Source organism: Ornithorhynchus anatinus, chromosome X3, assembly GCF_004115215.2.
Source record: "Ornithorhynchus anatinus isolate Pmale09 chromosome X3, mOrnAna1.pri.v4, whole genome shotgun sequence".
Classification (NCBI taxonomy): Eukaryota; Metazoa; Chordata; class Mammalia; order Monotremata; family Ornithorhynchidae; genus Ornithorhynchus; species Ornithorhynchus anatinus.
Window position 1 is genome coordinate 33193580 of NC_041751.1, and position 27839 is coordinate 33221418.

The 27839-nt window shown below is 52.8% G+C and overlaps 3 protein-coding genes and 2 pseudogenes across 3 annotated transcripts; 3 read left to right on the forward strand and 2 right to left on the reverse strand.

Annotated features, from left to right (window-relative positions):
- Nucleotides 1-3277: 3277 nt before the first annotated feature.
- ORNANAV1R3102 (vomeronasal 1 receptor ornAnaV1R3102) lies at nt 3278-4327 on the reverse strand. Its single transcript, NM_001253494.2, has one exon. The coding sequence runs from the start codon at nt 4325-4327 to the stop codon at nt 3278-3280; it is 1050 nt and encodes a 349-aa protein (NP_001240423.2).
- On the reverse strand, nt 7450-8428 carry ORNANAV1R-PS3263 (vomeronasal 1 receptor ornAnaV1R-ps3263 pseudogene; annotated as a pseudogene).
- Nucleotides 17022-17790, forward strand: ORNANAV1R-PS3888 (vomeronasal 1 receptor ornAnaV1R-ps3888 pseudogene; annotated as a pseudogene).
- Nucleotides 22581-23510, forward strand: ORNANAV1R3223 (vomeronasal 1 receptor ornAnaV1R3223). The gene has a single exon (NM_001253615.2). The coding sequence runs from the start codon at nt 22581-22583 to the stop codon at nt 23508-23510; it is 930 nt and encodes a 309-aa protein (NP_001240544.2).
- A 3370-nt stretch (nt 23511-26880) lies between these two features.
- On the forward strand, nt 26881-27810 carry LOC114807582 (olfactory receptor class A-like protein 1). Its single transcript, XM_029053729.1, has one exon. It carries the CDS (start codon nt 26881-26883, stop codon nt 27808-27810), a length of 930 nt encoding a protein of 309 aa, XP_028909562.1.
- Nucleotides 27811-27839: the final 29 nt, after the last annotated feature.

The window sequence follows — 27839 nt, forward strand, 5'->3', positions numbered from 1 at the left end:
AAGGAAAATCTTCGGGGGGGATTCCAGCCTAGAGAATTCATAACGGCCACAGAACCGTCCTACGTAAGGAAGACGGAGAAACTGTCCAACGCAGTTCACCTCTTAGGACCCACCAGGTGGTTCACCCTGTAAAAAATGAACCCCATTCTAACCCCAGAACACTTCATTCATCCGTCGGCATTTTGTAAGTGCTTGCTGAGTTGAGGAATCGGACTCATTGATCGATTACACCGTTCGATACCTACGTGCTGAGGTTGGGCATCAATCAATTCTAGAGAGGCCGATGGAGTCAACAGTTTGGGATGCTGGGAATTATTCGGGAAAGACTTGTTGGAGGTGGGCTTTAGGGGGGATTTTCTCCCAAGTACAGTGCTCTGCACACGATAAGCGCTTAATAAATACTACCGATGATGGTTTGAATGTATCCAGATATATGTGTGAATGTATAAATATATATATATATATACATAGTCGGTTGTGGGGAGAGAGTTTCAAGGCGCTCGAGTAAGGGGCTTCTGCAGATTTGAGAAGGGGGTTAAACGGGCAAGAGGTTTGGAATCCAGTGAAAAGAGTTTACTTTTTTTTCCCTTATCTTCAGAACTCGCAGCCCATCCACCCAGCTGTGTGTCACGCACGGGGCGCGTGCCTTCGTCGGTAGTAATTCCACCTCCACGGGGAGTAAACTTTCATTCAGCTTCTACAACCTTTCTGGAGAGGAACGAGGACCGTTGGACGGACCTCATCCGCTGCGTGAAATGGCACGGGCGGAACCGTCACCAATGGCCACGCGTATTCTCCCCAGCGCTTTGTAGGTTGATTGACATCGCCTCCGGGAAGCCCTCCCCGACTAAGGCCGAAGCTACCGAGCTATTTTTCCTCTCCACTGCCTCACCTGTCCATTTAGTCTCATCCTCTGAATGTTTTCTCACCCCACGGCTAGAGCCCTCGTGTATGCATACTTACACTCGGGGTCTCGTTCTCCTTGGCCGTGAATTATTTTAACGTCCTAGCCCGTAAGCGCCCTGAGGACAGAGATCAAGTCTCCCGAATGTACTGTACTGTCACAACCACCTATTCCGGTTCTCTGGGCCTCGGTTACCTCATCTGTAAAACGGGAACCGATTGTGAGCCCCGCGTGGGATATGGACCGTCCAACCTGATTAGCTTGTTTCTACCCCCGAGCTTAGTCCAGGATCTGGCGCGCGCCGTAAACGCTCAGCAGGCAGCATTTTAAGGTAACGAAACCCAAAATTCCGAGCTCAATAAATAGCACCGATCGTCTGGGCGGATCCGACCGGGCTCTCTGTCAGTCTGGACCCGCTCTCTCTCTCTCTCCTCTCATTCTTCCCCAGTTTACACACTCCTCCCTCCCAAAATAATTTACCCGTTTCCAACTCTCCCCCTTGATGAGCCCGTCACCGGGCGGGGGCCGCTCTCTGTTGCCGAATTGTACATTCCGAGCGCTCAGTCCAGTGCAGAGCGCTCAATAAATACTATCCAATGAAATTGAAACCTCCCTCCCACCTTAAATCCACCGCGCTGCGGTTCTCCGGACCTCCGAGGCTTATTAAAAAGAAAACGGGTCTTGCAGGAAGTCGTCCCCGGCTGTCACCTCCCTTCTCTTTAGACTGGAAGTTCGCCGTGGGCAGGGAACGCGTCTACCAGCTGTATTGTACTCTTCAGAGTGCTTCGTGCAGTGCTCTGCACTCAGGGATCGAGGAATAAATGTCGGTCTGTAAGCTCCCTGTGGGCAGGGAACACCTACCGACTCAGATTGTACTCTCCCGAGAGCTTAGTGGTGTTCCGCACAGTGGAAGCGCTCAGTAAATAACATCGATTAATGGATTGTCTACCACTCTGGACTCTAAGCTCCCTTTGGGCAGGGAACGTGACTACCTTCTCTGTTATATTGTCTGCCTTTAAGCGTTTAGTACAGTGCTCGATAAATGCAACTGACTGCCTGATTGTCACCTGATTGTCTCCCCTTCTCCACCTTCCCTGCGGGCAGGGAACGCTACGGATTCCATTCTGCCGTCCTCTCCCGAGTGCTTAGTACAGTGTTCGGCACACAGAAAGCGCTCAAGAACTACGATTTACCGGAGGCCGGGGTTCACCACCCGTCATCCGTCGTAGTTACTGAGCGCTTACTGTGTGCCAAGCACTGTACTGAGTGCTTGGGAGAGGACGGTAGCAGGATAAATGGACACGTTCCCTGCCCTCGACCAGCTTCCAGGGGAATTGGGAGTTTCGGGTTTAGCCGGATAAAGTTGTTCATTCGATCGGATTTCTTGAGCGCTTTACTGTGAGCAGAGCACTGTACTAAGCGCTGTCCTGGCCACTTGGGGAATCCCCAGGGAAAGAACCGGGCTGGATCTGGGCTGCCTCGACGCATGGAAGGGCAAGAGCAGTAACGGTGTGAGAGTGCGAAGAGTGAGAAGAGCTCAGGGAAAGAGGTCGGGCTTGGGAGTCAGAGGTCGCGGGTTCTAATCCCGGCTCCGCCGCTTGGCCGCTGTGTGACTTTGGGCAAGTCACTTCGCTTCTCGGGGCCTCAGTGACCTCATCTGTAAAATGGGGATTAAGACTGTGAGCCCTCCGTGGGACAGCCTGATCACCTTGTATCCCTCAGCGCTTAGACCAGTGCTTTGCACATAGTAAGCGCTTAACAAATACCACCGTAAAAAGTTGCCCATATAACCCCAAACTGGGCTAGGTTTAAGGCTCTGGAGATCCAGTATCGAACCCCCCGCAGACATCGGTGGAAAAAGCCCAGCTCGGTGGAAAACCCAGGCCTGGGAGTCAGAAAACCTGGATTCTGATCCCAGCTCCGCCCCTAGCCTGCCGTGCGACCTCGGGCAAGTCACCTCACCTCTCTGTGCCTCAGTTTCTTCATCTGCCGAAAGGGGATTCGATCCCCGTTCTCCCTCCTGCTTAGACCGTGAGCCTCAGGTGGGATCCGATGATCTCGTAGCTCCCCCGGGCACATAGTGAGCGCTTAACTATGTATGATAATAATTGCGGTATTCGTTAAGCGCTTACTACGTGCCAGGCACTGTACTAAGGGCTGGTGCGGATGCAAGCCGATCGGGTCGGACACGGTCCCCGGCCCCGCGTGGGAGGCTCGCAGTCTTAATCCCCATTTGACAGATGAGGTGACTGAGGCGCAGAGAAGTGAAGGGACTGGCCCAAAGCCACACAGCAGAAAAGCGGCGGATCTGGGATTAGAACCCATGACCTTCCGACCGCCGGGCCCGTGCCCCGTCGGCTACACCGCGCCGCTTCACAAAGGAAGCTGAATGGTCACCCAGCCCCACGAATAGACAGAGGGCATCACCCAGATGGGGACGTCTGGTCCCCTCTTTCTACTGGGACTCACGTTAGGAAGGCAGGCGGCTTCCCCGGAACGCCGTGAGGGATCCACGTGGGAAGCTGCAGATCCCCTCTTCCAGAAGGTCCCGATTCTCCTGTCGCTGTGAATCATCAGGAACGGACTCACGGCCGAGAAGGTGAGGGAAAAAACCAGGTGACCGTTCACCAGCAGAGGTGACTTTTCGCTCAAGTTCACCAAAACGCTCATCGTGATGGTCTGTCGTCCGTAGAGGAGGACGTAGAGGGCGGCCAGGGCGACCACCCTCTTGGCCGCCCGGACCTCGGGCGTCGCCCCGGGGGAGCGTCCGGGCGCGCGGAGGCGCCGGACCCGCCGGTGGTGCCCGTGCAGGACGAACACCACGTAGCCGCTGGCCACGCTCATCAGCCCCACGAAGAACACGTCGCGCAGGGAGACCAAAATCGAAATGACCAAGGTGGTTTCCGCGATGACTTCGGTGCAGTATTTGAGGTCCAGCAGGAGCCGAGCGCTGTCGTTGTTCCCCGGGCCTTTCACGTACAGCAGGGTATCAAAATCTAGGAGCAGACTGAGGGCCCAGGACAGGAGGCAGGAGGGAAAGACGTACCCGGGTAACCTGGCTTTGATCCGGGCCCACCGGGAGGTGCCGGGGCTGAGGGTGACGGCCTGGAAGACGCTCAGGAGGCAGGTGGTGCAGATGGCCAGGCCCCGGGCCACCCGGTACAGGTACACGAGGATTTTACATCCGACGTCGTCCAGGAAGTTCCTCCGTCCCCACGCCGACAGGGTCTCTGGGACTCCGAGAGCGAGGAGGACCATGGTGTTGGCCAAGGCTAGGTGGGCCAGGATCGCGTCGGCGGAGCTGAACTTGTGGCCGGAAGCGAACGTGAGGGTATAAAAAAGGAAGAGGAATCCGTTCTGGGACACCCCGATGCCGAACTGCAGCACGATCGCGATTCCCAACGAGATCTCCCGTGCGTTCATTCTCCGGACTCTCCGGGTAGAGGCAGGCCGGAGGCTTCCTGCCAAGCAACCTGGGAGCAGAGAGGGAGAGCGGGGGAGGGAGACAGACGAGACAGTCTGCGGAGCGACCCGGGGGGCAAGGAGGAAGAGGGGAAGAGTGTGCAAAAGTTAGAAGCGGATGGGACCCTGAAAAGCAACCTGGAAGCAGGGGGAAGAGAGACTGGAGCAGTGGGAGAAAAAAGGGAGAAACGGGTTAGGCATCTTGTAAAGCACCCTGAGAGCAGGGGGAAGAGAGGGAGAGGAAGAGTGTGAGAAAATTTAAAAGAGCGAAGGTACCGCACCGCCCCAGTTAGAAAGAGGAGAGAGAGAATACGTTTATTGGAAGAGAATACAAATGCCTGCACCGGTTAGAAAGAGACGAGGCTCCCCGCAGGGCGACCTGAGAGCAGGGAGAGGGACGGAGAGTGTGAGAAAGAAACAGATGAGACACCCCCGCCAAGCAACCGGGGAGCAAGGAGGAAGGGGGAGAGGGGGAGAGAAAAAAGTCAGAAACGGACGAGCCGGCCTGCAAAGCCACCTGGAAGCAGGGGGAGGAGAGAGAGGGAGCGTGTGAGAGAAAAGTTACAAGCAGACAAAACACCCTGCCAAGCAATCTGCGAGCCAAGGAAAGGAGAGAATGGGAGGGAGAAAGAGAGAGAGGATGAATTTATTGAAAGAGAATACAGACGCCTGACCCGCCCCCCCCCCCCCCCCCCCGGTTAGAAACAGATGAGAGTACAATAATCGATCAATCCGTGGTATTTACTGAGCACTTATCTGCAGAGAACTGTACTGAGCGGTTGGAAGAACACAATGTAATAGTCGGTAGGCACGTTTCCTGCCCCCAGCGAGCTGATGGGACACAAACTCCTGACACTGGTATCTTCAGGGCAGAGAAATGGCTTTATCGTGCTCAGCGTACTCACGTCTCTTCGGTCCCCGCCGTCCTCCGAGTGGACGGTTCGCGAGCGAGCGGTACCTGTCAGGACAAGGTCGAGGCACCATTTATTTATCAGCCACTTTTCTCATCTCTCCCCTCCCTCGGGGAGTGATTAACGTGCGTTTGGGCGAAGGAGTGACTTCCTTCTCGGCGCTGATCTTCTCCCGTGGGGGAAATCTCTGAAAATGTTGAGATTGCACTCCCCGAATCCCCCAAACCTGGCCCTAGATTAAAGCCCAAAGCTCTCCCCTATTATCTGCTACTAATTGACCGAATGAGGAAGCAGCAGGGCCTAGTGGAAAAAGCACAGGACTGGGGGGTCTGGGTTCGAATTCCCCATCTGCCCGAAGTCTGCCGGGTGACTCCGGGCAAATCAGCTCACCTCTCCGTGCCTCACTTTCCCCATCTGCAAAATGCCGATTCAGCTCCCTCCTACTTAGACTGTGAGCCCCGTGAGGGCCGTGGACTGTGTCCCACCTGATTATTCATTCAATCGCATTTATCGAGCGCTTACGGTGTGCAGGGCACCGTACCGAGCGCTTGATTATCTTATTGTCGGGTAGGGATCGCCTCTATCTGCTGCCCAGTTGTACTTTCCGACCGCTTAGTACAGTGGGAATACAACAGTCCTGATTTTAAAAAATAAGCCACACACAACTTAAAATGTTACATTTATTAACCAAAACGTTATTTAAATGAAACGTTCTTGAAGGACCACATGTACATCTGGAATAATAACTGGTATTTCTCAGCACTTCCTACGTACAGGACACTGTAGTAAGCCCTGGGGTGGATACAAGCAAATCGGGTTGGACGCGGTCCCTGTCCCGCGTGGAGCTCACAGTCTTAAATCCCCATTTTACAGATGAGGCGACTGAGGCACGGAGAGGTGGGGTGATCTGCCCGGGGTCACGCAGCTGACAAGCAGCAGAGCTGGTACGAGAACCTAGTCCCTTCTGACTCCTAGGCCGTGTTTCGAACCCAAACCCCCACTGAATCTTGCTGAATTAATCAATCACGAGTGCATGTCGAATACTAACTGTGAGCGGAATACTGTAGTGATAGTAATCATGATTGTGGTATTTGTTAAGCGCTCACTATGTGCCAGGCACCGTAGTAAGCGCCGGGGTAGATGCAAGCTAACCTATCCCACGAAGACCTCACAATCCCAAATCATCCCCCTTTTCCAGATGAAGTCACTGAGGCACAGAGCAGCGTAGTGACTGGCCTAAGGTCACACAGCAGATTGGGGGGGCGGAGCTGGGATTAGAACCCAGGTCTTCTGACTCCCGAGCCCACGGTGCGTTGTGGCCTCATGGAAAGCGCAGAGGCCTGGGACTCGGGGGACGAGGGTTCTAATCCTGCCTTTGCCACCTGTCTGCTGCGTGACCTAGGGCAAGGCACTTCACTTCTCTGTGCCTCCGTTTCCTCATCTGTAAAAGGGGGCTGATTTGGAACTAGGAAACGCAGACTTCTAGGTGTCGGACATTTGGGTGCAAAAAGTTCACGTCCTGAAGCTCCTACCTGTCAAGCCTTAGAATTAGATAAAGCTACACAAATGGGCTGATTTAGAGAAATTACGGCAGGAAGCTGATCTAACTCTTCAAGCTTGGAATCAGAGTCACCACGGTAATAATAATATCTGTAAGGACTTCCTCCGTTCCAAGCACTGTAATAGACGCGAGACGATCATCAGTATTAGTAAGCTCCTTGTGGGCAGGGAATGTGCCTCTCTAGTGTTACATTGTACTCACCCAAGTGCTTAGTGGAGTCCTCTGCACACGGCAAGCACTCAGTAAATACGACTGACAGACTGATTAGTATTTATTACGCACTTATTATGTGAGGAACACTGTACTAAGCGCTGGGGGAGAACAGAGAGGTGGGATGCATGTCTGCTGGGTGACTGTCAGCGATTCCCTTAAGTTCTCCGGACCTCATTTACTTCCTCTGTTCACTGGGGATGAAGACTGTGAGCGCCATGTGGGGCGGGGACTGGGTCCGTCCTGATTAACTCGTGGACACCCCGGCGCTTTGTACGTAGTGAGTGCTCGACAAACACCCTAAAAAAGTGCTGAACGAATATCATAATTATTAAGCAGACCGTCTTCGCCTGTGTTTAAACGGTACGATCGGTTCTACGCTCACCAACGGCTCAGAGTTTTCATTTTACTTGTCCTTTCCGGGCAAACCCGTTGCCCCTCCCCGATTTGGGGCCGAAGGCAGCGTCTGTGCCGGAAGCGGGGTCCTTTTTCCAGAACGTCCTCATTTTCCTGTTACTTTCAATCATCAGGAACGGACTGAGGACTGAGAAGCTGAATGACAGAACCGTATGGAAATTCACCAGTAGAGGATTTCCTTTCAGATTGAGTAAGACCATCGGCACGATGGCCTGCCTCCCGTAGAGGAGGACGTAGAGGGTGACCAGGGCCACCACCCTCTTGGCCGCCCTGACCTCGGGCGCCGCCCCGGGGGGCCGTCCGGGCGCGCGGAGGCGCCGGACCCGCCGGCGGCGCCCGTGCAGGACGAGCACCACGTAGCCGCTGGCCAAGCTCATCAGCCCCACGAAGACGAGGTCGCGGAACGAGGGCACGACGGCGATGAGCAGGGTGGTTTCCGCGCCGACGCTGACTTTCGCGCAATATCTGAGGTCCAGCATGAGTCCAAGTCTGCTGCCGTTCTGGGGGCTCGTCATGTTCAGCACCGTATCAAAATCTACGAGCAGACTGAGGCCCCAGGACAGGAGGCAGGAGGGAAGGACGCAGCCGGGTAACCTGGCTTTGATCCGGGCCCACCGGGAGGTGCCCGGGCTGACGGTGACGGCCTGGAAGACGCTCAGTAAGGCAGGTGGTGCAGATGGCCAGGCCCCGGGCCACCCGGCACAGGTACATGAGGATTTTACATCCGACGTCGTTCGGGAAATTCCTCCGTCCCCAGGCCGACGGGGTCTCCGGGATGCCGACGGCGAGGAGGATGACGGTGTTGGCCAAGGCTAAGTGAGCGACCATCACGTCTGAGGAGCTGAACTTGCGGTTGGTGGAGGCCATGTGGGAGTAAAACAGGAGAACGAATACGTTGGCCGAGACCCCGAAGCTAACCTGGAGCAGAAGCACGATCCCGAAGGAGAGCTCGGTGCCGTCCATTTTCTTGAATTGGTCCCTTAGATCCGGCGGACGCTTCCCGCCGGTGACATGGGAGGAAAACCCCGTCGGTCAATCCGGTCAGTCACTGATGGCGAGCTTACGATACGGAGGACGCTGCCCTCGGGGCCTGGGAGAGAACAGTAGAGTGGGTAGCATGGTGCAGTGGCTAGAGCATGGACCTGACGGGTCAGGAGGTCATGGGTTCTAATCCCGGCTCCACAGCTTGTCTGCCCCGTGACTTGGGCGGGTCGCTTTGCTTCTCTGGGCCTCGGTCCACCTCATCTGTAAAATGGGGATTGAGACTGCGAGCCCCACGTGGGACGGGGACCGCCTCCAACCCGATCGGCTTGTATCCACCCCAGCGCTCAGTAATAATAATAATGATAATGTTGGTATTTGTTAAGCGCTTACTATGTGCAGAGCACTGTTCTAAGCGCTGGGGTAGACACAGGGGAATCGGGTTGTCCCACGTGGGGCTCACGGTCTTCATCCCCATTTTACAGATGAGGTCACTGAGGCCCAGGGAAGTGAAGTGACTTGCCCACAGTCACACAGCTGACAAGTGGCAGAGCTGGGATTCGAACTCATGACCTCTGACTCCAAAGCCCGGGCTTTTTCCACTGAGCCACGCTGCTTCTCTACGGGGCCTGGCACATAGTATACCCTTAACGGATAGCATTATTACTATTAATACTATTATTAGTTGTGATCCCTGCCCCCAGAGAGTAAACAGTCAAGACGGGGAGGCAGATACATTTCAGATACGGAAAACAGCAATCTAAGGATACGGACATAAATAAATGAGGGGTGGGAGTCGGGTGAGTATCAAAGTACTTGTGGGCAGGGAATGTGTCTGTTGATTGGTATATTGCACTCTCCCGAGCGCTTAGCGCAATGCTCTGCTCACAGTAAGTGTTCAGTAAATACCACCGACGTAGGCGGGAGGGTGATAAGGCGAGGAAAGAGGGGTTAGTCAAGGAAGGTTTCGAGGAGATGTGATTTTAGCTGATTCTGTGACGCAGAAACAACAGAGAGGGACTAGGGGAGGTGAGCGGCATTCCCTAGTGGACAGAGCACGAGTCTGGGGGTCAGAAGGACCTGGCTTCTCATCCCGGTTCTGCCGCTTGCCTCCCGTGTGACCCTGGGAAAGCCACAACTTCTCTGTGCCTCTGTAACTTCATCTGTAAAATGGGATTAAGACTGTGAGCCCCACCAGAGACAGAGATTGGGTCCCACCCGATTGGCTCGTGTCTATCCAGGTGCTCAGTACAGTGAGTAGCGCGTAGTAAATGCTTAATAAACGCCGTTAAAAAAACGGGTAAGAAGAACAGAGGAGGCAGGGTGGGGGAAAGGAGTTTAGGGGGAGGGACTAGAAGGGAGATAAGCGGGAAAAGCGGACCACTAACCTTTATGGCTCACTTTCTTGCCGTCTTCACTCGAATGGGGCCCCAGGGCTCTCTGTGAGCCTTCTGACGCTGGCCACTGCCGCCATCGAGCTTCTGTCGGAGCCAGGATAGTTCGTATGGCAGTTGAGTCTTTTGCGATTAAGCACTTACTACGTGCCAAGCACTGGGGTCGATTCAAGAGAATTAGATCGGAAACAGTCCCTGTCCCACTCAGTGCTCAATCGCCTCGCCCGCTCCTACCTCACCTCGCTGCTCTACCGCCATTCGGCCCTCACGTTTCGCTTCTCTAAGGCCGACCTCCTCCCCGAGCCTCGATCGCGTCTCTCTCGCCCCCGACCTCTCGCCCACGTCCTGCCTCTGGCCTGGGAAGCCCTCCCTCCTCATTTCCGACTTCTCCCCCCCTTTCAAAGCCTTATCGAAGGCTCATCTCCTCCAAGAAGCTTTCCCTGACTAAGCCCTCCTTCCCTCTTCTCCCACTCCCTTCCGCGTCGCCCTGACCCGCTCCCTTTATTCGACCCCTCTCCCAGCCCGTCGCTTACGTCCGTGGCCGTAATTCTATTTACTGATGTGAATGTCTGTCTCCCCTTCTAGATTGTCAACTCACCGTGGCCGGGGAACGTGTCTGTTATCTTGTACTCTGTCGAGCGCTTAGTACAGTAAGTGCTCAATAAATACGACTGATTGACTAACTTGGACCGTGAGCCCCATGCGGGACAGGGACTCTGTCCATCCTAATTCACTCATATCTACCCCGGGGCTTAGAACGGTGTTTGACACAGAGTAAGCACTTAACAGATACCATGAACGACCTCCCCCCCCCCAAAAAAAATAGTCCCAGGAAGTGAAAAGATGGGAGAAAGTTGTGGCTCTCAAGCTGCAGTTAGAAGCAATCAACCAGTCGTATTTATTGAGCGCTCGATGTGAGTAGAGCACTCTACTACGCGCTTGGGAGAGCACAAGGCAAGAGCGTTGGGGGACTCTTTAGAGGTGACCGCCTTCTACTTCTACTTCGGCCTTCTGCTAAATGCTGTGACACCCCGCGGCCGGAGAGATACCGTCAGGCTACTCGCCCGTCAGGTTCACCTGAGAGAGCAGCTAGCAGAGCGGCAGACTGGCTGGATGAGGAAGAGGCGGCATTTATCAGCCGATTTTCCTCCTCATCTCTCCCGTCCCTCGGGGAGCGATTGCGGCGCGGGTGGATGAGTGAATCCCTAAGAAGTAATTCCACGCTCAGTCTCGGACCGAGAAATCTCCGGGACGCCCAGACTCCCCTGCTAAAAATCGGGAACAAGGCGGCTTCTTGAGTTCTTTCTCAATTATCTGCCAGTTGACGATCGGAGACACCCCAGGAGAGATGTTTCTGACTGTCTCCCCTCCAGGGTGTGTTTCCAGCTCATCATTAGTAGCAATTAATTAATAGGGCATCGGCGGGCATTCTATAGGTCCTGCTTGACTTGGCACATAGTAAGCGTTTATCAAATACCGTCATCATCATCGTCATTATTATTATTATTGTTGTTCCCTAGTGGAAGAAAGAGAACTGACTCTCTACCGGGTTCGTGACAGGGAACCTGGCCAAGGAGGGTTCAGTGGAGAGCCAGAGGATTCAATCGATCAATCAGTGCTATTTATTGAACGCTTACTGTGTGCCCAGAGCTAGGCTAAGCGCTTGGGAGACATGCTCCCTCCCCACATGGAGTTTATAATCCAGCGGTGGGGCACAGATGTTTGGACGCTCTATCTCCACGTCCCTCTCACTCCTTCATTAAAATCATCATCAAAATGAGAAGCAGTGTGGTTTAGTGGAAAGAGCGTGGGCTTGGGAGTCCGAGGTCGTGGGTTCTAATCCCGGCTCCGCCGCTTGTCAGCTGTCTGACTTTGGGCAAGTCACTTCACTTCTCCGTGCCTCAGTTCCCTCACCTGTAAAATGGGGATTAAGACTGTGAGCCCCACGAGGGACAACCTGATGACCTTGTATCTACCTCAGAACAGTGCCTGGCACATAGTAAGCGCTTAACAAATGCCATCGTTACCATTATTCTTTACTGAGCACCAGCTGTGCGCAGACTACCCTAAGAAGCTCTTGGGAGAGTAACGATACTTGTTAAGCGCTTACTACGGGCCAAGCACTCTACTAAACGCTGGGGCAGATACAAGTTGATCAGGTTGGACACAGTCGCTGTCCCCATTTTGCAGATGAGGTAACTGAGGCACAGAGGAGTGAAGTCACTTGCCCGAGGTCACACAGCAGACGTACGGCGGAGCCAGGATAAGAACCCAAGTCCTTCTGCCTCCCAGGCCCGTGCTCTATCCACTGAGCCACGCTGCTTAATACTTCTCAGAGTACAATAGAGTTAGTAGAAATAACCCCCGCCCTTAAGGATCTTACGTTCTCATCTTATGCCGTCGAGTCGTCTCCGACCCAAAGCGACTCGGCGCACTCATCTCTCCCGGAACGCCCCACCTCCATCTGCGATCGTTCCGGTAGTGGAGCCGGAGCGTTTACTCGGTGAAAATACCGAATTGCCTTCTTCCGTGCGGTAAACTTGAATCTCCGCCCTCGACTCTCTCCCGTGCTGCTGCTGCTGCCCGGCACAGGTGAATCTTGCGTTCCATCCTGAGAAATAGACCCTAAAATTGCTTTCCATACTCTCCCCCTCTTCAAAGCCTTATCCAAGGCCCATCCCCTCCACGAGGCCTTCCCTGACTGAGCCCTCCCTCCCTCTTCTCCCGCTCCCTTCCGCGGCACCTCGACTTGCTCCCTTTTTTCATCCCCCGCCCCCAGCCCCAAAGCACTTATATACCTATCTGTAATTTTATTTATTTCTATTAATGTCCGTCTCCCCCCTCTAGACTGTACGCTCACTGTGGTTAGGGGCCGTTTATTGTTCATTCAATAGTATTTATTGAGCGCTTACTATGTGCAGAGCACTGTACTAAGCGCTGGGGATGAACAAGTTGGCAACAGATATTGTCATACTGTACTCTTCCAAGCGCTTAATACAGCGCTCTGCGCACAGTAAGTGCTCAATAAATCGTCTGATTGACTGAGCTTGTCTACCAACTCTTCTGTATCGTCCTCCCCCTGACTTCCCCATCACCGTAGGTGGCACCACCACCTTTCCTGTCTCACGAGCCCGTCATCTCGTGTTACGTCCCAAAGAGGCCAATTTAGGGACGGGGGAGGCCGTGACTCAGCTTTACCGACGGAACGGACCATGATATTCAGTATTACGGCACGAGAACGTTGATTAGCATGCACAAGACATCAATCGCAAGGGGTCCGGCTTCTAATAGACCCTCCAAACCGGGGGCCGTGAGATCTCCGACACCACTGAGCCCTCCAACCCGGGGGTGGTGAGAATCTCCTAGCGAGAGATGATTAGTTTCGGCCGATATCCAGTCCAAGTACGGGCTACGACCTGCTCGAGCGTCTCCGTCTAAAAGGCCTCCCCCGGCCCGGGCTGTCGGATAAGAGCGAGAAGCAGCGACCGGCCTTCTCCCCCGGCGTTTATACTGTAGTCGTTGACCGTTACATCGAGCTCCTTCGGCATAAGTTATCCTAATCCGCCAACCACAGTTCCTTTGTGTTCTGTTTTCAGAAGGTGTCCGGCCCGGGTTCTGTCAACATTTGGTCTTCGCTTGGAGCCTATCCGCCTGGCTGGTTGGGATCCCAGGAAGCGTGACGCCAAAGCGTTCAAGAGGCGAGAGCCCGGGCTTGGGAGTCAGAGGTCGTGAGTTTTAATCCCGCCTCCGCCTCTTGTCTGCCGTGTGACCTTGGGCAAGTCACTTCACTTCTCTGAGCCTCAGTTACCTCATCTGTAAAACGGGGATGAAGACCGTGAGCCCCACGAGGGACGACCGCATCACCTCGTATCTACCTCGCTGCTTAGAACGGTGCTTGGCACTTTCCTCTTCTCCAACTCCCTTCTGCATCGCCCTGACTTGCTCCATTTATTCATCCCCCCTCCCGGCCCTTCTGCACTTAGGTCCATATCTGTCATTGATTTATTTATATTCATATCTGTCTCCTCCCTCTAGACTGTAAGCTCTCTGTGGGCAGGGAATGGGTCTGTTGATTCTTGTATTGTCTTCTCCTAAGTGCTGAATAGAGTGCCCTGCTCACAGCAACTGCTCAATAAATATGATTGGATGAATGAATATGAATAACGAATGAATATTGGTATATCGTATTCTCTCAGGCGCTTAGTACAGTGGACTGCACACAGCAAGTGCTCCGTAAATACTATCGCCTCGTCTGCCAGTGGTTTCTCTGCTGGATGACCAGGAGTGGGTAATTGCTGGGGGATTCCGGGCTCACCCAGTCCCAGGTTTGGTAGAATTAGTGGGGAATTTGGCCATTTCCAGGGTATCCCAGCAGGCCCGTCACACCGGATTAATGCTCGCAGACCTACGCACCTGCTAATCGCCCCCCGAGGGAGGGGGAGAGACGGGAAGAGCAGCTGATAAATGCTGCCTCCGACGCATCCTACCCGAATCGGACTCCCCGTGAACTTCCCTCCCAGACGGCGTGAACACGGGAGAATCGTGAGTAGGATAAAATCACCTCTCTGATCGTGGCATTTCAGGGGTTTCCATAGGAAATCTGAGGCTTCTAGAGAAGTAGTGTGGCCCAGTGGGTGGAGCACGGGCCTGGGAATCACTGGGATGCGGGTTCTAATCTCTATTCTGTCACTCATCTGCTGCGTGGCCTTGGGCAAATTACTTCACTTCTCTCTGCCTCAGTTCTCTCTTCTGTAAAATGGGGGTTAAGACCGTGGGACACGGATGGCGTCCGGTGTGATTATCTTATATTTTGCTCAGTGTTTAGTAAAGCGCCTGAAACACGGTAAGCTCGTTGTGGGCAGGGAATGTGTCTGTCTATTGTTACTGCGTACTCTCCCAAGCGCTTAGTAGAGTAAGCGCTCAATAAATATGACTGACATAGTAAGTGCTTAATAAATACCATTTTTAAAAAAAAACACAACCAGCTCCTCTCACACCAACCTACTTCCTGCATCTTCCTCCGAGCCAACCCTCTCCTCTTGGTCCCCTCCCTGAAACTCCCTCCCTACTCCTATTTGACAGGCCACCGCTCTCTCCATTTTCAAAGCCCTGCAAAAATTATATTTTCTCTAAGAAGCCTTCTCTAGCTTCTCAACTCGCCACTTGATTCTCCTTCTCTTTGGTGTCTTGTCTTCAAACCCCCTAAAACACTCTGATTCTCACCCCAAGCCCAAAGCGCTTAGGCACAGCCATCCAACAGTCGGTGGTATTTATTACGGGCCCTGCATTCTAATCCTGACTTCCCACTTGTCTGCTGCGTAACCTTGGGTGAGTCACTTACCTTTTCGGTGCCTCAGTTTGCTCAACTGCAAAATGGGGGTGTAATACCCGTTTCCCTCTCCTACGCAGACCGTGAGCCCCATGTGGGATCGTATCACATCTACCCCAGTAAAGTGCTTAACAAATACCGTTATTATTATTGAGAGAGTAGGAAAAGCAGCTTGGCTTAGTGGCAAGAGCCCGGGGCTTGGGAGTCAGAGGGCATAGCCGGGGAAGGCCTCTTGGAGGAGATGTGATTTTAATAAGGCTTTGAAGGTGGGGAGAGTGGTTATCTGGCATAGATAGAGTGGGAGAGACTTCCAGGTCAGAGGGAGGGTGCGGAAAAGGGGCGAGAGGTGAGCTAAACGAGATCGGGGTGCAGCGAGGAAGCTGGGAAACACTCTTCTGAGCACTGGGGCGGTTAGAGTTTAATCAGGTTGGACACAGAGAGGTAAAATAGGAGTCGGTGAGCCCATCGAGTGTTTTAAAGCTAATGCTAAGAAGTTTCTGTTCAATGCAGCGGTGGACGGGCAACCACCGAAGCAAGACCTTAGTACAGAGCTGATGTATCTAGCCATTATTGATTTATTTACATCAATATCTGTCTCTCCGTCTAAACTGTAAGTTCACTGTGGGCAGGGGACGTGCCTACCAAGTCTTCTATTCTACTCTCTCAAGCACTTAGTACTGTACTCTGCACACAGTAGTCACTCAGTAAATACAACTGATTGATTGATTGATTGATTGATTAGGAGCCACAGGTTTTCACCCATGAAGAGTCTTCTCCCAGGACTTCCATTTTCCCATTCGCGGGCTTTTGCAAGAGAGCCCCGTGGCCATTACACCGGACCATGTCCCACCTGAGGTTTGCAGGAATAAAAACTCCATTTTTAATCATGACGTGTAAAATCTTTGCCCTCTCAGAATGGCTTCTGATGGCTCATATTAATAATAACAATAACTGCGGTATCTGTTGAGCACTAACTACGTGCCAGTCACTGTACTAAGGGCCGGGGTGGACACAAGCAAATCGGGCTGGACACAGTCCCTGTTCCGCATGGGGGCTCACAGTCTCCATCTCCATTTTACAGTTGAGGTAACTGAGGCACGGAGAAGTGAAGCGACAGGCTTAAGGTCACTTAGGTGGCGATTGGCTGGGAGGATTGTGGCAGAGAGAGGCATCCATCCAGCCCACATCTCTCTGTATCCCCGCATCCTATCTCATCTCCAGTGACCTCTCACCCAAAACCTGCCTCTGACCAGGAACTCTCTCCCCCACCATATACACCAGGCCGCCGCTCTCCCCACCTTCCGAGGCTTATTAAAAAGCCCATCTCCTCCAAGAGGCCTTCCCTGATTAAGCCCTCTTTTCTCGGACTCCCTTTCCCTTCTACCTCACCTATGAGCTTGCCTCTGTACCCTTTAAACACTTACTAGTCACCCCTCCTTCTACCCTACAGTATTTCCCAAGAGATCCCAGATTTATTCATTTAGATTAATGTCCGCATCCCCCTCTAATCTGAAGGTACTCTGTGGGCAGGGAACAGGTCCGTCAACTTGGTGATAGAGTACTCTCCCACGTGCTTAGTACAGATCTCAATTGAAAACATTTACTGATTGATTGACGCCTTAATTGGATGGTCAGTGAACTCTCTTTGTCTCTCTTAATTTCTCCATCTTCTCCATTCCAGATTGCTCTACAGGAAGGCCCCTCTGATTCTAATTGACAGGTCGAGTGGATGAACGCCACCGACCTCTCCTTTGGGATGGTGTTTCTGTTACAGATCAGCGTCGGGATCTCGGTGAATCTATTCCTCTTCCTCTTCTATTCCTACATGGCCACTGCCAGCCGCAAGTCCAGCCCCTCAGACTTGATCCTCATCCATCTGGCCTTCTCCAACGCCGTCATCCTCCTCAGCTTTGGACTCCCGGAGACCCTGTCGGCTTGGGGACTGAGAAATTTCCTCAGCGACGGCGGATGTAAAATCCTCATGTACGTGTTTCGAGTGGCCCGGGGCCTGTCCATCTGCAGCACCTGCCTGCTGAGCGTCTTCCAGGCCGTCACCATCAGCCCCGGCACCTCCCGGTGGGCCCGGATCAAAGCCAGGCTGCCCGGGTGCATCCTTCCCTCCTGCCTCCTGTCCTGGGGCCTCAGTCTGCTCGTAGATTTCGACAGTCTGTTCAACATCACGGGCCCCCGCAACAGCAGCGTCTTCAGAATCATGTTGGATCTCAAATATTGTTCGAAGGTCAGTGACGGCGCGGAAATCTCCCTGCTCATCGCCGTCGTTCTTTCCTTCCGGGATCTGTTCTTCGTGGTTCTCATGAGCTTGGCCAGCGGCTACATGGTGTTTGTTCTGCACAGGCACCACCGGCGGGTCCGACACCTCCACGGGCCCGGACGCTCCCCCGGGGAGACGCCCGAGGTCAGGGCGGCCAAGAGGGTGGTGGCCCTGGTCACCCTCTACGTCCTCCTCTACGGGCGGCAGTCCATCATGCTGAGCGTCTTTCTAAACCGGAAGGAAAAGTCTCCTTTGCTGATGAGCAGCCACCTGGTGTTTTCAATCGCCTTCTCCTCCGTGAGTCCGCTCCTGATGCTTCACAGCGACCGCAGAATAAGGACAATCTGGAAAAGGGAATCCGTTGGTTCCCGTGTGAATTCCTCATAGAATTCCAGGGAAGCTGCCTGCCTTCCCAAAGAGAATCCCTAGTGGAATTCCAGAGGGGACCAGATATCTCGATTTGGGGAGCACCGTGCTGATGTTGGGGGTTCTGGCCCGGGTCCCACAGCCCCGCTGGCTCTCCCATAATGGCTCCCTGCTAACAGCGGCTGTCCTGCCCTTGCCCAGTTCCGGTGACGCCGGAAACTCCCTTTACCAAACGGGAAAAAGCATCATCATCGTCATCTAATATTTGTGAATATAAATCTGCCTCAAACAGAGACTCCTCACCATCGGCTTTAAAGTGCTCATTCACCTGACTCGCTTCTAACTCATCTCGCTACTCTCCTCTTTACGGTGCAGCCCACGCACTTTGTTCTCCTAACGTTAACCTGGACTGGAAGCTCATTGTGGGCGGGGAATGTGTCTGTTTATTGTTATATCGTACTCTCTCAAGTGCTTGATACAGTAGCCAGACAGTAAGCACTTAATAAATATTGTGGACTGAGTGACTGAACGTCTCCGTTGTATTGAACTCTCCCAAACGTTTAATACAGCGCTCAGTGGAATGTGTGTGTTCTATTGTACTCTCCCAAGAGCTTAGTAGAGAGCCCTGCACATGGCAAGCACTCAATAAATGCCACAGATTGATCGTATTGGCACCTTTAAGCGATGGCTTCTCCGATGGACGACCAGCAGCAGGTGATTGTAGGGACACCAAGGGCTCATCCAGTGCCAACTCTGGTGGGATGAGGGGGAATCCTGTTATTTCCAGGGTATCCCAGCAGGCCCGTCACACCGGATTAATGCTCACAGACCTACGCACCTGCTAATCGCCCCCCGAGGGAGGGGGAGAGACGGGAAGAGCAGCTGATAAATGCTGCCTCCGACGCATCCTACCCGAATCGGACTCCCCGTGAACTTCCCTCCCTGACGGCGCGAGCACTGGAGAATCGTGAGTAGGATAAAATCACCTCTCTGATCGTGGCATTTCAGGGGTTTCCATAGGAAATCTGAGGCTTCTAGAGAAGTAGTGTGGCCCAGTGGGTGGAGCACGGACCTGGAAATCAGTGGGACGTGGGTTCTAATCCCTATTCTGTCACTTATCCGCTCCGTGGCCTCGGTCAAATCACTTCACTTCTCTCGGCCTCAGCTCCCTCTTCCGTAAAATGGGGATTAAGACTGTGGGACCTGAGCTGTTTCCAACCTGATTATCTTGTATCTTGCCCCGTGGTTAGTATGGTGCTCGGCACATAGCAAGTGCTTAACAAATACCATTTAGAAAAACGCACACGCAGCCGGCTCCTCTAAAACTCATCGACTTTCTCCCGACCGCTTCCTCCTGGACTCCGGCCTGCAACTCCCTTCCCACTCCTATCTGACAGACCGCCACTCTCCCCGGCCAAAATCTCCACTATGAAAATCCTATCGCCTCTGAAAAGCCTTCTCTGACTGCTCAACCTTTCTCACCTCCCCGCTCGATTCTCTTTCCCTTTGGTGTCTCGTCTTCAATATCCACTTCAAGCAGTTTGATCCTCATCCCAACCCAGAAGCACTCATGTGCATCCATCCATACAGCAATCAGTGGTATTTATTGCATTCTAATTCTAATTAGAATGCAATTCTACATTCTAATTCTACATTCTAATCCCGGCTCTGCCGCTTGTCTGCTGTGTTACCTTGGGTAACTCTCTTATCTTTACCGTGTCTCAGTTCCCTCATCTGCAGAATGGGAATTTAATACCTGTTCCTCCTACTTGGGCTGTGAGGCCCCTGTGGGATCTGATAATCTCATATCTACCCCAGCACTCAGTACAGTGCCGGACACACGGTAGACGCTTAACGATTTCCGTTATCATTCTTATGATTACTGCGAGGCGGTACGATACAGGAGAGTTGCTAGACACATTCCCCGCATTCAAGCAACTTACATTCTAGAGGGGGAGACAGGCATTAATATATATAAATTATAAACTTGTACATAGAGGCTGTGGGACTAGGGGTGAGGTGAGCATCAAGTGCTTAAAGGATAATAATAATTGTGGTATCTGTTTTTAGCACTTACTATGTGCCAGGGACTGTACTAAGCACTGAGGTAGACACAAGGTAATTGGGTTAATAATAATGGTGGTATTTGTTAAGCGCTTACTATGTGCAAAGTACTGTTCTAAGCGCTGGGGGATACAGGGTGATCAGATTGTCCCACGTGGGGCTCACAGTTTTAATCCCCATTTTACAGATGAGGTATCTGAGGCCCAGAGAAGTTAAGTGACTTGCCCACGGTCACACAGCTGACAAGTGGCAGAGCCTGGAGTCGAACCCATGACCTCTGACTCCGGAGCCCAGGCTCTTTCCAGTGAGCCACGCCCTGTCCCACATAGGGCTCACCGCCTTCATCTCCATTTTACAGATGTGGAAACTGAGGCACAGAGAAGTATAGTAACTTGGCCCAGATCAAACAGCAGACGTGGCAGAGCTGGGATTGGAGCCCATGTCCTTCTGACACCCAGGCCCGTGCGCTAGCCGCTAAGCCACCCTGCTTCTGATAAGATCCAAGTGCAGGGCAGAGACACAAGGGAGAGGGAATTGGGGGATAGAGGGCTTAATCGGGGAAGACCTCTTGGGGAAGAGGTGATTTTAATAAGGTTTGGAAGGTGGGAGAGTGGTGGTCTGGCGTATTTGGAGGGGGAGGGAAGTCCAGGTCAAAGGGAGGAGTCGGGAGACGGGTCAGTGGTGAGATCGGGTCACAGTGAGTGAGCTGGCACTCGAAGAGCAAAATGGATGGGCTGGTCTGAAGTAGGAGATCGGTGATGATGATGATGATGATGATGATGATGATGATACTTGTTAAGAGCTTACTATGTGGCTAGCTCTGTTCTGAGCCCTGGGGTAGATAAAATGTAATTAGGTAGATTGCAGTGAGGCAAGGTAGGAGGGGGTGAGCTGATGGAGTGCTTTAAAGCCAGTGGTAAGAAGTTTCTGTTTAATGCAGAGGTGGCTGGGCCAACACTGGAGCAAGTGTTTAGTTCAGAGCCTGGGTATCTTGCCACAATTCATTTATTTATATCAATATCTGTCTCCCCCTCTAAACTGTAAACTCATTGTATACCAGTTCTTCCATTGAACTCTCCTAAGCGCTTAGTACACAGTAAGCGCTTGAAAAATAGTTTGATTAGGAGCCATGGCTGATAACCCCTGAAGAGCTCTCTCCCAGGACTTTCATTTTCCCATTTGAGGGCTTTTGGGAGAGAGCCCCATCGCCATTACCCTGGATCATCTCCCGCTTGAGGCTTCTGAAAATAACTCCAGTTTGATCAGGAGCTGTAAAGGTTTTGCCCACTAGAGTCATTCATTCAACGATATTTATTGAGCGCTTACCATGTGCAGAGTGCTGTACCAATCAGCCGGGGGAGTGCAGTACGGCAATAAATGGACACACTCCCTGCCCACAGCGAGCTCGCTTTCTAGAAGGGGAGACAGATACCAATATCTATTAATAAATTACGGATAGGTACATAAGTGCCGTGGGTCTGGGAGGGAGGATGAACAAAGGGAGCAAGTCAGGGCGATGCACCAGGGAGCGGGAGAAGAGGAAAGGGAGGCTTAGTCAGGGAAGATCTCTTAGAGGAGATGGGCCTTCGATAAGGTTTGGAAGGAAGGGAGGAGAGTAATTTGAGGAGGGAGGGCGTTCCAGGCCAGAGACGGGATGTGGGCAAGGGGTTGGCAGCAAGCTAGATGAGATGGAGAAAGAGTGAAAAGGTTGGCATCAGAGAAGCAGTGGAGTTTCTTGAGGAGTGGGGAAACATGTCCCGAACGTTACCGTAGAAAAATCATTCGGGAAGCAGAGTGAAGTATGGATTGGAGTGGGGAGAGGAGGAAGCTGAGAGGGTCAGCAAGGAGTTTCATAGAGTAATCAAGGCGGGATAGAATAAGTGACTGCATTAACATGGCAGCAGTCTGGATGGAGAGGAAAGGGAGGATTTTAGCGGCGTTGCGAAGGTGGGGTCAGGGGGATTTAATGGTGGATTGAATACATGGGTTGCGTGAGAGAGAGGAGTCAAGGATAATGCCGAGGTTACGGCTCCTGAGACAGGAAGGATAAAGGTGTCGTCTACAGTGATGGGAAAGTGAGGGAGAACAGGGCATGGGAGGGAAGATAAGGAGCTCTCTTTTGATCACTTCCCACACTTTACTCCTCTAATGCCAACCGACTCACTGTACCTCCATCTCATCTATCTCGCCGCTGACCTCTAGCCCACGTCCTCCTTCTGGCCCGGAAGTCCCTCCCTCTCCATATATGCCAGACTGCCACTCTCCCCACCTTCAGAGCTTTATTAAAACCACTTCTCTTCCAAGAGGCCTTCCCTGATTACACCCTCTTTCCTCCGACTCCCTCTCCTTTCTGTGTCGCCTATGCATTTGGCTCTAACTCTTTGAGCAGTTGCTATTCACCCCACCCTCGGCCCCACAGCACTTCTGTTCGTATTCCGAATTTATTCATTTATATTAACACCTGTTTCCCTACCTAAACTGGAAAGCTCACTGTGGGCAGGAGACAGGTCTACCGACTATGGTATAATGTACTCTCGCAAGCTCTGTGCACCTTAAACACTCAGTAAGAACCATCGATGAAATGATTGACCCTGGTAACGCATGTTCAGTGTACCGTCTTTGTCTCTATCTCTCTTGATCTCTCCATCTTCTCCATCTCACATTGTTCTACAGGAAACCTCCTCTAGTTCTAACCGAAAGGTCGGGTGGATGAACGCCACCGAGCTCTCCTTTGGGATCGCGTTTCTATTACAGATCGGCATCGGGATCTCGGTGAATCTATTCCTCTTCCTCTTTTATTCCCGCACGGTCACTGCCAGCCGCAAGGTCAGCCCCTCAGACTTGATCCTCATCCATCTGGCCTTCTCCAACGCCGTCATCCTCCTCACCTTTGGACTCCCGGAGACCCTGTCGGCTTGGGGACTGAGAAATTTCCTCAGCGACGGCGGATGTAAAATCCTCATGTACGTTTTTCGAGTGGCCCGGGGCCTGTCCATCTGCAGCACCTGCCTCCTGAGCGTCTTCCAGGCCGTCACCATCAGCCCCGGGACCTCCCGGTGGGCCCGGATCAAAGCCAGGCTACCCGGGTGCATCCTTCCCTCCTGCCTCCTGTCCTGGGGCCTCAGTCTGCTCGTCGATTTAGACGCCCCGTTCAACATCACGGGCCCTCGGAACAGCAGCGTCGTCAGAATCATGTTGGATCTCAAATACTGTTCGAAGGTCAGTGAGAGCGCGGAAACCACCCTGCTCATCGCCGTCGTGTTCTCCCTCCGCGATCTGTTCTTCGTGGGGCTCATGAGCTTGGCCAGCGGCTACATGGTTTTTGTCCTGCACAGGCACCACCGGCAGGTCCGACACCTCCACGGGCCCGGACGCTCCCCCGGCGAGACGCCCGAGGTCCGGGCGGCCAAGAGGGTGGTGGCCCTGGTCACCCTCTACGTCCTCCTCTACGGGCGGCAGTCCATCATGCTGAGCGTCTTTCTAAACAGGAAGGAAAAGTCTCCTTTGCTGATGAGCAGCCACCTGGTGTTTTCAATCGCCTTCTCCTCCGTGAGTCCGCTCCTGATGCTTCACAGCGACCGCAGAATAAGGACAATCTGGAAAAGGGAATCCGTTGGTTCCCGTGTGAATTCCTCATAGAATTCCAGGGAAGCTGCCTGCCTTCCCAAAGAGAATCCCTTGTGGAATTCCAGAGGGGACCAGATATGCCGATTTGGGGAGCACCGTGCTGTTGTTGGGGGTTCTGGCCCGGGTCCCACAGCCCCGCTGGCTCTCCCATAATGGCTCCCTGCTAACAGCGGCTGTCCTGCCCTTACCCAGTTCCAGACATGCGAGAAACTCCCTCTACCAACCTGGAAAAAGCATCATCATCGTCATCTAATATTTGTGAATATAAATTTGCCTCAAACAGAGACTCCTCACCATCAGATTTAAAGCGCTCGATCACCTGGCTCGCTTGTAGCTCATCTCGCTACTCTCCTCTTTATGGCGCGGCTCACGAACCTTGCTCTTCCATCGCTAACCTGGACTGGAAGCACCTTGTGGGCAGGGAATGTGTCTGTTTATTGTTATAATGTACTCTCCAAAGCGGTCGATACGGTACTCTGCACAGTAAGCACTTAATAAATATAACGGACTGAATGACTGAGCGTCTCTGTTGTATTGTACTCTCCCAAACGTTTAATACAGTGCTCGGGGAATGTGTGTGTTATATGGTACTCTCCCAAGAGCTTAGTACAGAGCTCTGCACACAGCAAGCACTCAATAAACGCCATCGTATTGCCACCTTTCGCCAGTGGTTTCTCTGATGAACAACCAGCAGCGGGTAATTTTAGCGGGACTCGGGGTTTGGTGGGATGAGGGGGAATCCGGTTATTTCCAGGGTATCCCTGCAGGCCCGTCACACCGGATTAATGCTCACAGATCTACACACCTACTAATCGTCCCCCGAGGGAGGGGGAGAGATGAGAAGAGCAGCTGTTAAATGCTGCCTCCGACGTATCCTACCCGAGTCGGGCTCCCCGTGAACTTCCCTCCCGGACAGCATGACCACTGGAGAATCGTGAGTAGGATAAAATCATCTCTCCGATCGTGGCATTTCAGGGGTTTCAGTATTAAATCTGAGGCTTCTAGAGAAGTAGTGTGGCTCAGTGGATGGAACACGGGCTTGGGAATCAGAGAGACGTGGGTTCTAATCCCTATTCTGTCACTTATCTGCTGCATGGCCTTGGTCAAATCACTTCACTTCTCTCGGCCTCAATTCCCTCTTCAGTAAAATGGGGATTAAGGCTGTGGGACCTGAGCTGTTTCCAACCTGATTATCTTGTATCTTGCCCCGTGTTTAGTATGGTGCCAGGCACATAGTAAGTGCTTAACAAATAGCATTTAGAAAACCCCCCGACACACACCCGACTCCTCTCACTCATCTGCTTTCTCCCGACCGCTTCCTCCTGGAATCCTGCCTGCAACTCCCTTCCCACTCCTATCCGACAGACCGCCACCCTCCCCGGCCAAAATCTCCACTTTGAAAATCACATCTCCTCTAGAAAGCCTTCTCTGACTGCTCAACTTCTTTCACCTCCCCACGTGATTCTCCTTCCCTCCGGTGTCTTGTCTTCATATCCACTAAAGCACTCTGATACTCACCCCGCTCCAACAGTATTTATGTGCACCAATCGGTGGTATTTATTGAGCGCCCTACATTCCAATCCCAGCTCACCCACTTTTCAGCTGTGTTATCTTGGGTAACTCTCTTATCTTTTCTGCGTCTCAGTGCCCTCATCTGCAGAATGGGGACTTAATACCCGTTCCCCCTTTAGACTGTGAGCCACTTGAGGGATCTAATGATCTTGTATCTACCCCAGCACTCGGCACAGTGCCAGGTACATAGTAAGTGCCTAACAATTTCCGTTATTATTCTTATTATTCTTGAGAGAAAGTACAGCGCAACGGAATTGGCAGACACACTCCCTGCATTCAAGCAACTTACAGTCTAGAGGGGGGAAAACGGGCATTAATATAAATAAATTATAAATATGAACATACAAGCTGTGGGACTGAGGGTGGGGTGAATATCAAGTGCTTAAAGGGCAACAATAACTGTGGTATTTGTTAACGGTAAATGTGGTATGTGCCAGGCACTGTGCTAAGCACTGAGGCAGATATGAGGTAACTGGGTTGGACCCGGTCCCTGTTCCACATGGGGCTCACCACCTTAATCCCCATTTTAAAGATGCGGTAACTGAGGCACGGAGAAGTGAAGTGACTTGGCCCAGATCAAACAGCAGGCATGAGGCAGAGCTGGGATTAGAACCCACGTCCTTCTGACTCCCAGGCCCGTGCTCTATCCACTAAGCCACCCTGCTTCTGATGAGATCCAAGTGCAGAGCTGAGGCAGAAGGGAGGGGGAATTGGGGGAAAGAGGGCTTAAGGGGGGAAGACTTCTTGGGGAAGACGTGATTGTAATAAGGCTTGGAAGGTGGGAGAGTGGTGATCTGGCAAATTTGGAGCGGGAGGAAGGTCGGTTCAAAGGGAGGAGGTGGGAAAGGGGTTAGTGGCAAGTTCGGGTCACTGTGAGTAAGCTGGCACTCGCAGAGCAAAACGGGTGGGCTGGTCTGAAGTAGGAGCTCAGTGATGATGATGGTATTTGGTAACAGCAGATAGGATAAGTGATTGCATTAGCCTGGTAGCCGTTTGGATGGAGAGGAAAGGGAGGATTGTAACACTGCCGTGAAGGTGGGGCCGACGGGATTGAGTGACGGTGTGAATACGGGGGTTGAATGAGACAGAGGAGTCAGGGATAATGCCAAGGTTATGAGCTCGTGAGAAAGGAAGGATGGTGGTGACGTCTGGGTGATGGCAGAGTGAGAAGGAGGACGGGGGTGTGGGTGGGAAGATAAGGAGCTCTCTTTCGAACATTTCACTCGCTTTGCTCCTCTAATGCCAACCTACTCACTGTCCCTCCATCTCATCTGTCTCGCCACTGACCTCTTGCCCGCCCACCTCCTGCCTCTGGCCTGGAACCTCCTCCCCCTCCTTTTATGCCAGACCGCCACCTCCCCACCTTCAGAGTCTTATTAAAAGCCCGTCTCCTCCAAGGGGTCTTCCCTGATTAAGGGCTCAATTCTCCTACTCCCTCTCCCTTTAATGTTGTCTTTGCGCTTGTCTCTACGTCTTTGAGCTGTTGCTATTCACCCCACCCTCTGCCCCACGGCACTTCTGTCCCTAGCCTTGATTTATTCATTTATATTAATCTCCGTCCCCCACTCAAGACTGAAGATTAAGTGTGGGCAGAAAACACGTCAGCCCACTCTGTTAAAGGGTACCCTGCCACATGCTTAGCACTGCTCTGCACACTATAAGCACTCAATTAAAACCACTGATTGACTGATAGACTCTCTGAATATGTATTCAAAGAACTTTCTTTGCCTCTCTCTTCATTTCTCCAACTTCTTCATCCCAGATTGTTCTACAGGAAACCTCCGCTGGTTCTAACTGACAGGTCGAGTGGATGAAGGCCACCGAGCTCTCCTTCGGGTTGGCGTTTCTATTACAGATCGGCATCGGGATCTCGGTGAATCTATTCCTCGTCCTCTTTTATTCCAGCACGGTCACTGCCAGCCGCAAGTCCAGCCCCTCAGACTTGATCCTCATCCATCTGGCCTTCTCCAACGCCGTCATCCTCCTCACCTTTGGACTCCCGGAGACCCTGTCGGCTTGGGGACTGAGAAATTTCCTCAGCGACGGCGGATGTAAAATCCTCATGTACGTGTACAGGGTGGCCCGGGGCCTGTCCATCTGCAGCACCTGCCTCCTGAGCGTCTTCCAGGCCGTCACCATCAGTCCCGGCACCTCCCGGTGGGCCCGGATCAAAGCCAGGCTGCCCGGGTGCGTCCTTCCCTCCTGCCTCCTGTCCTGGGGTCTCAGTCTGCTCGTAGATTTAGACACCCCGTTTAACATCACGGGCCCTCGGAACAGCAGCGTCGTCAGAATCATGTTGGATCTCAAATATTGTTCGAAGGTCAGTGAGAGCGCGGAAACCACCCTGCTCATCGCCGTCGTGCTGTCCCTCCGCGATCTGTTCTTCGTGGGGCTCATGAGCTTGGCCAGCGGCTACATGGTGTTTGTCCTGCACAGGCACCACCGGCGGGTCCGACACCTCCACGGGCCCGGACGCTCCCCCGGCGAGATGCCCGAGGTCCGGGCGGCCAAGAGGGTGGTGGCCCTGGTCACCCTCTACGTCCTCCTCTACGGGCGACATTCCATCATGCTGAGTGTCATTCTCAACCAGAAGGAAAAGTCTCCTTTGCTGACGAGCAGCCACCTGGTGTTTTCAATTGCCTTCTCCTCCGTGAGTCCGCTCCTGATGCTTCACAGCGACCGCAGAATAAGGACAATCTGGAAAAGGGAATCCGTTGGTTCCCGTGTGAATTCCTCATAGAATTCCAGAGAAGCTGCCTGCCTTCCCAA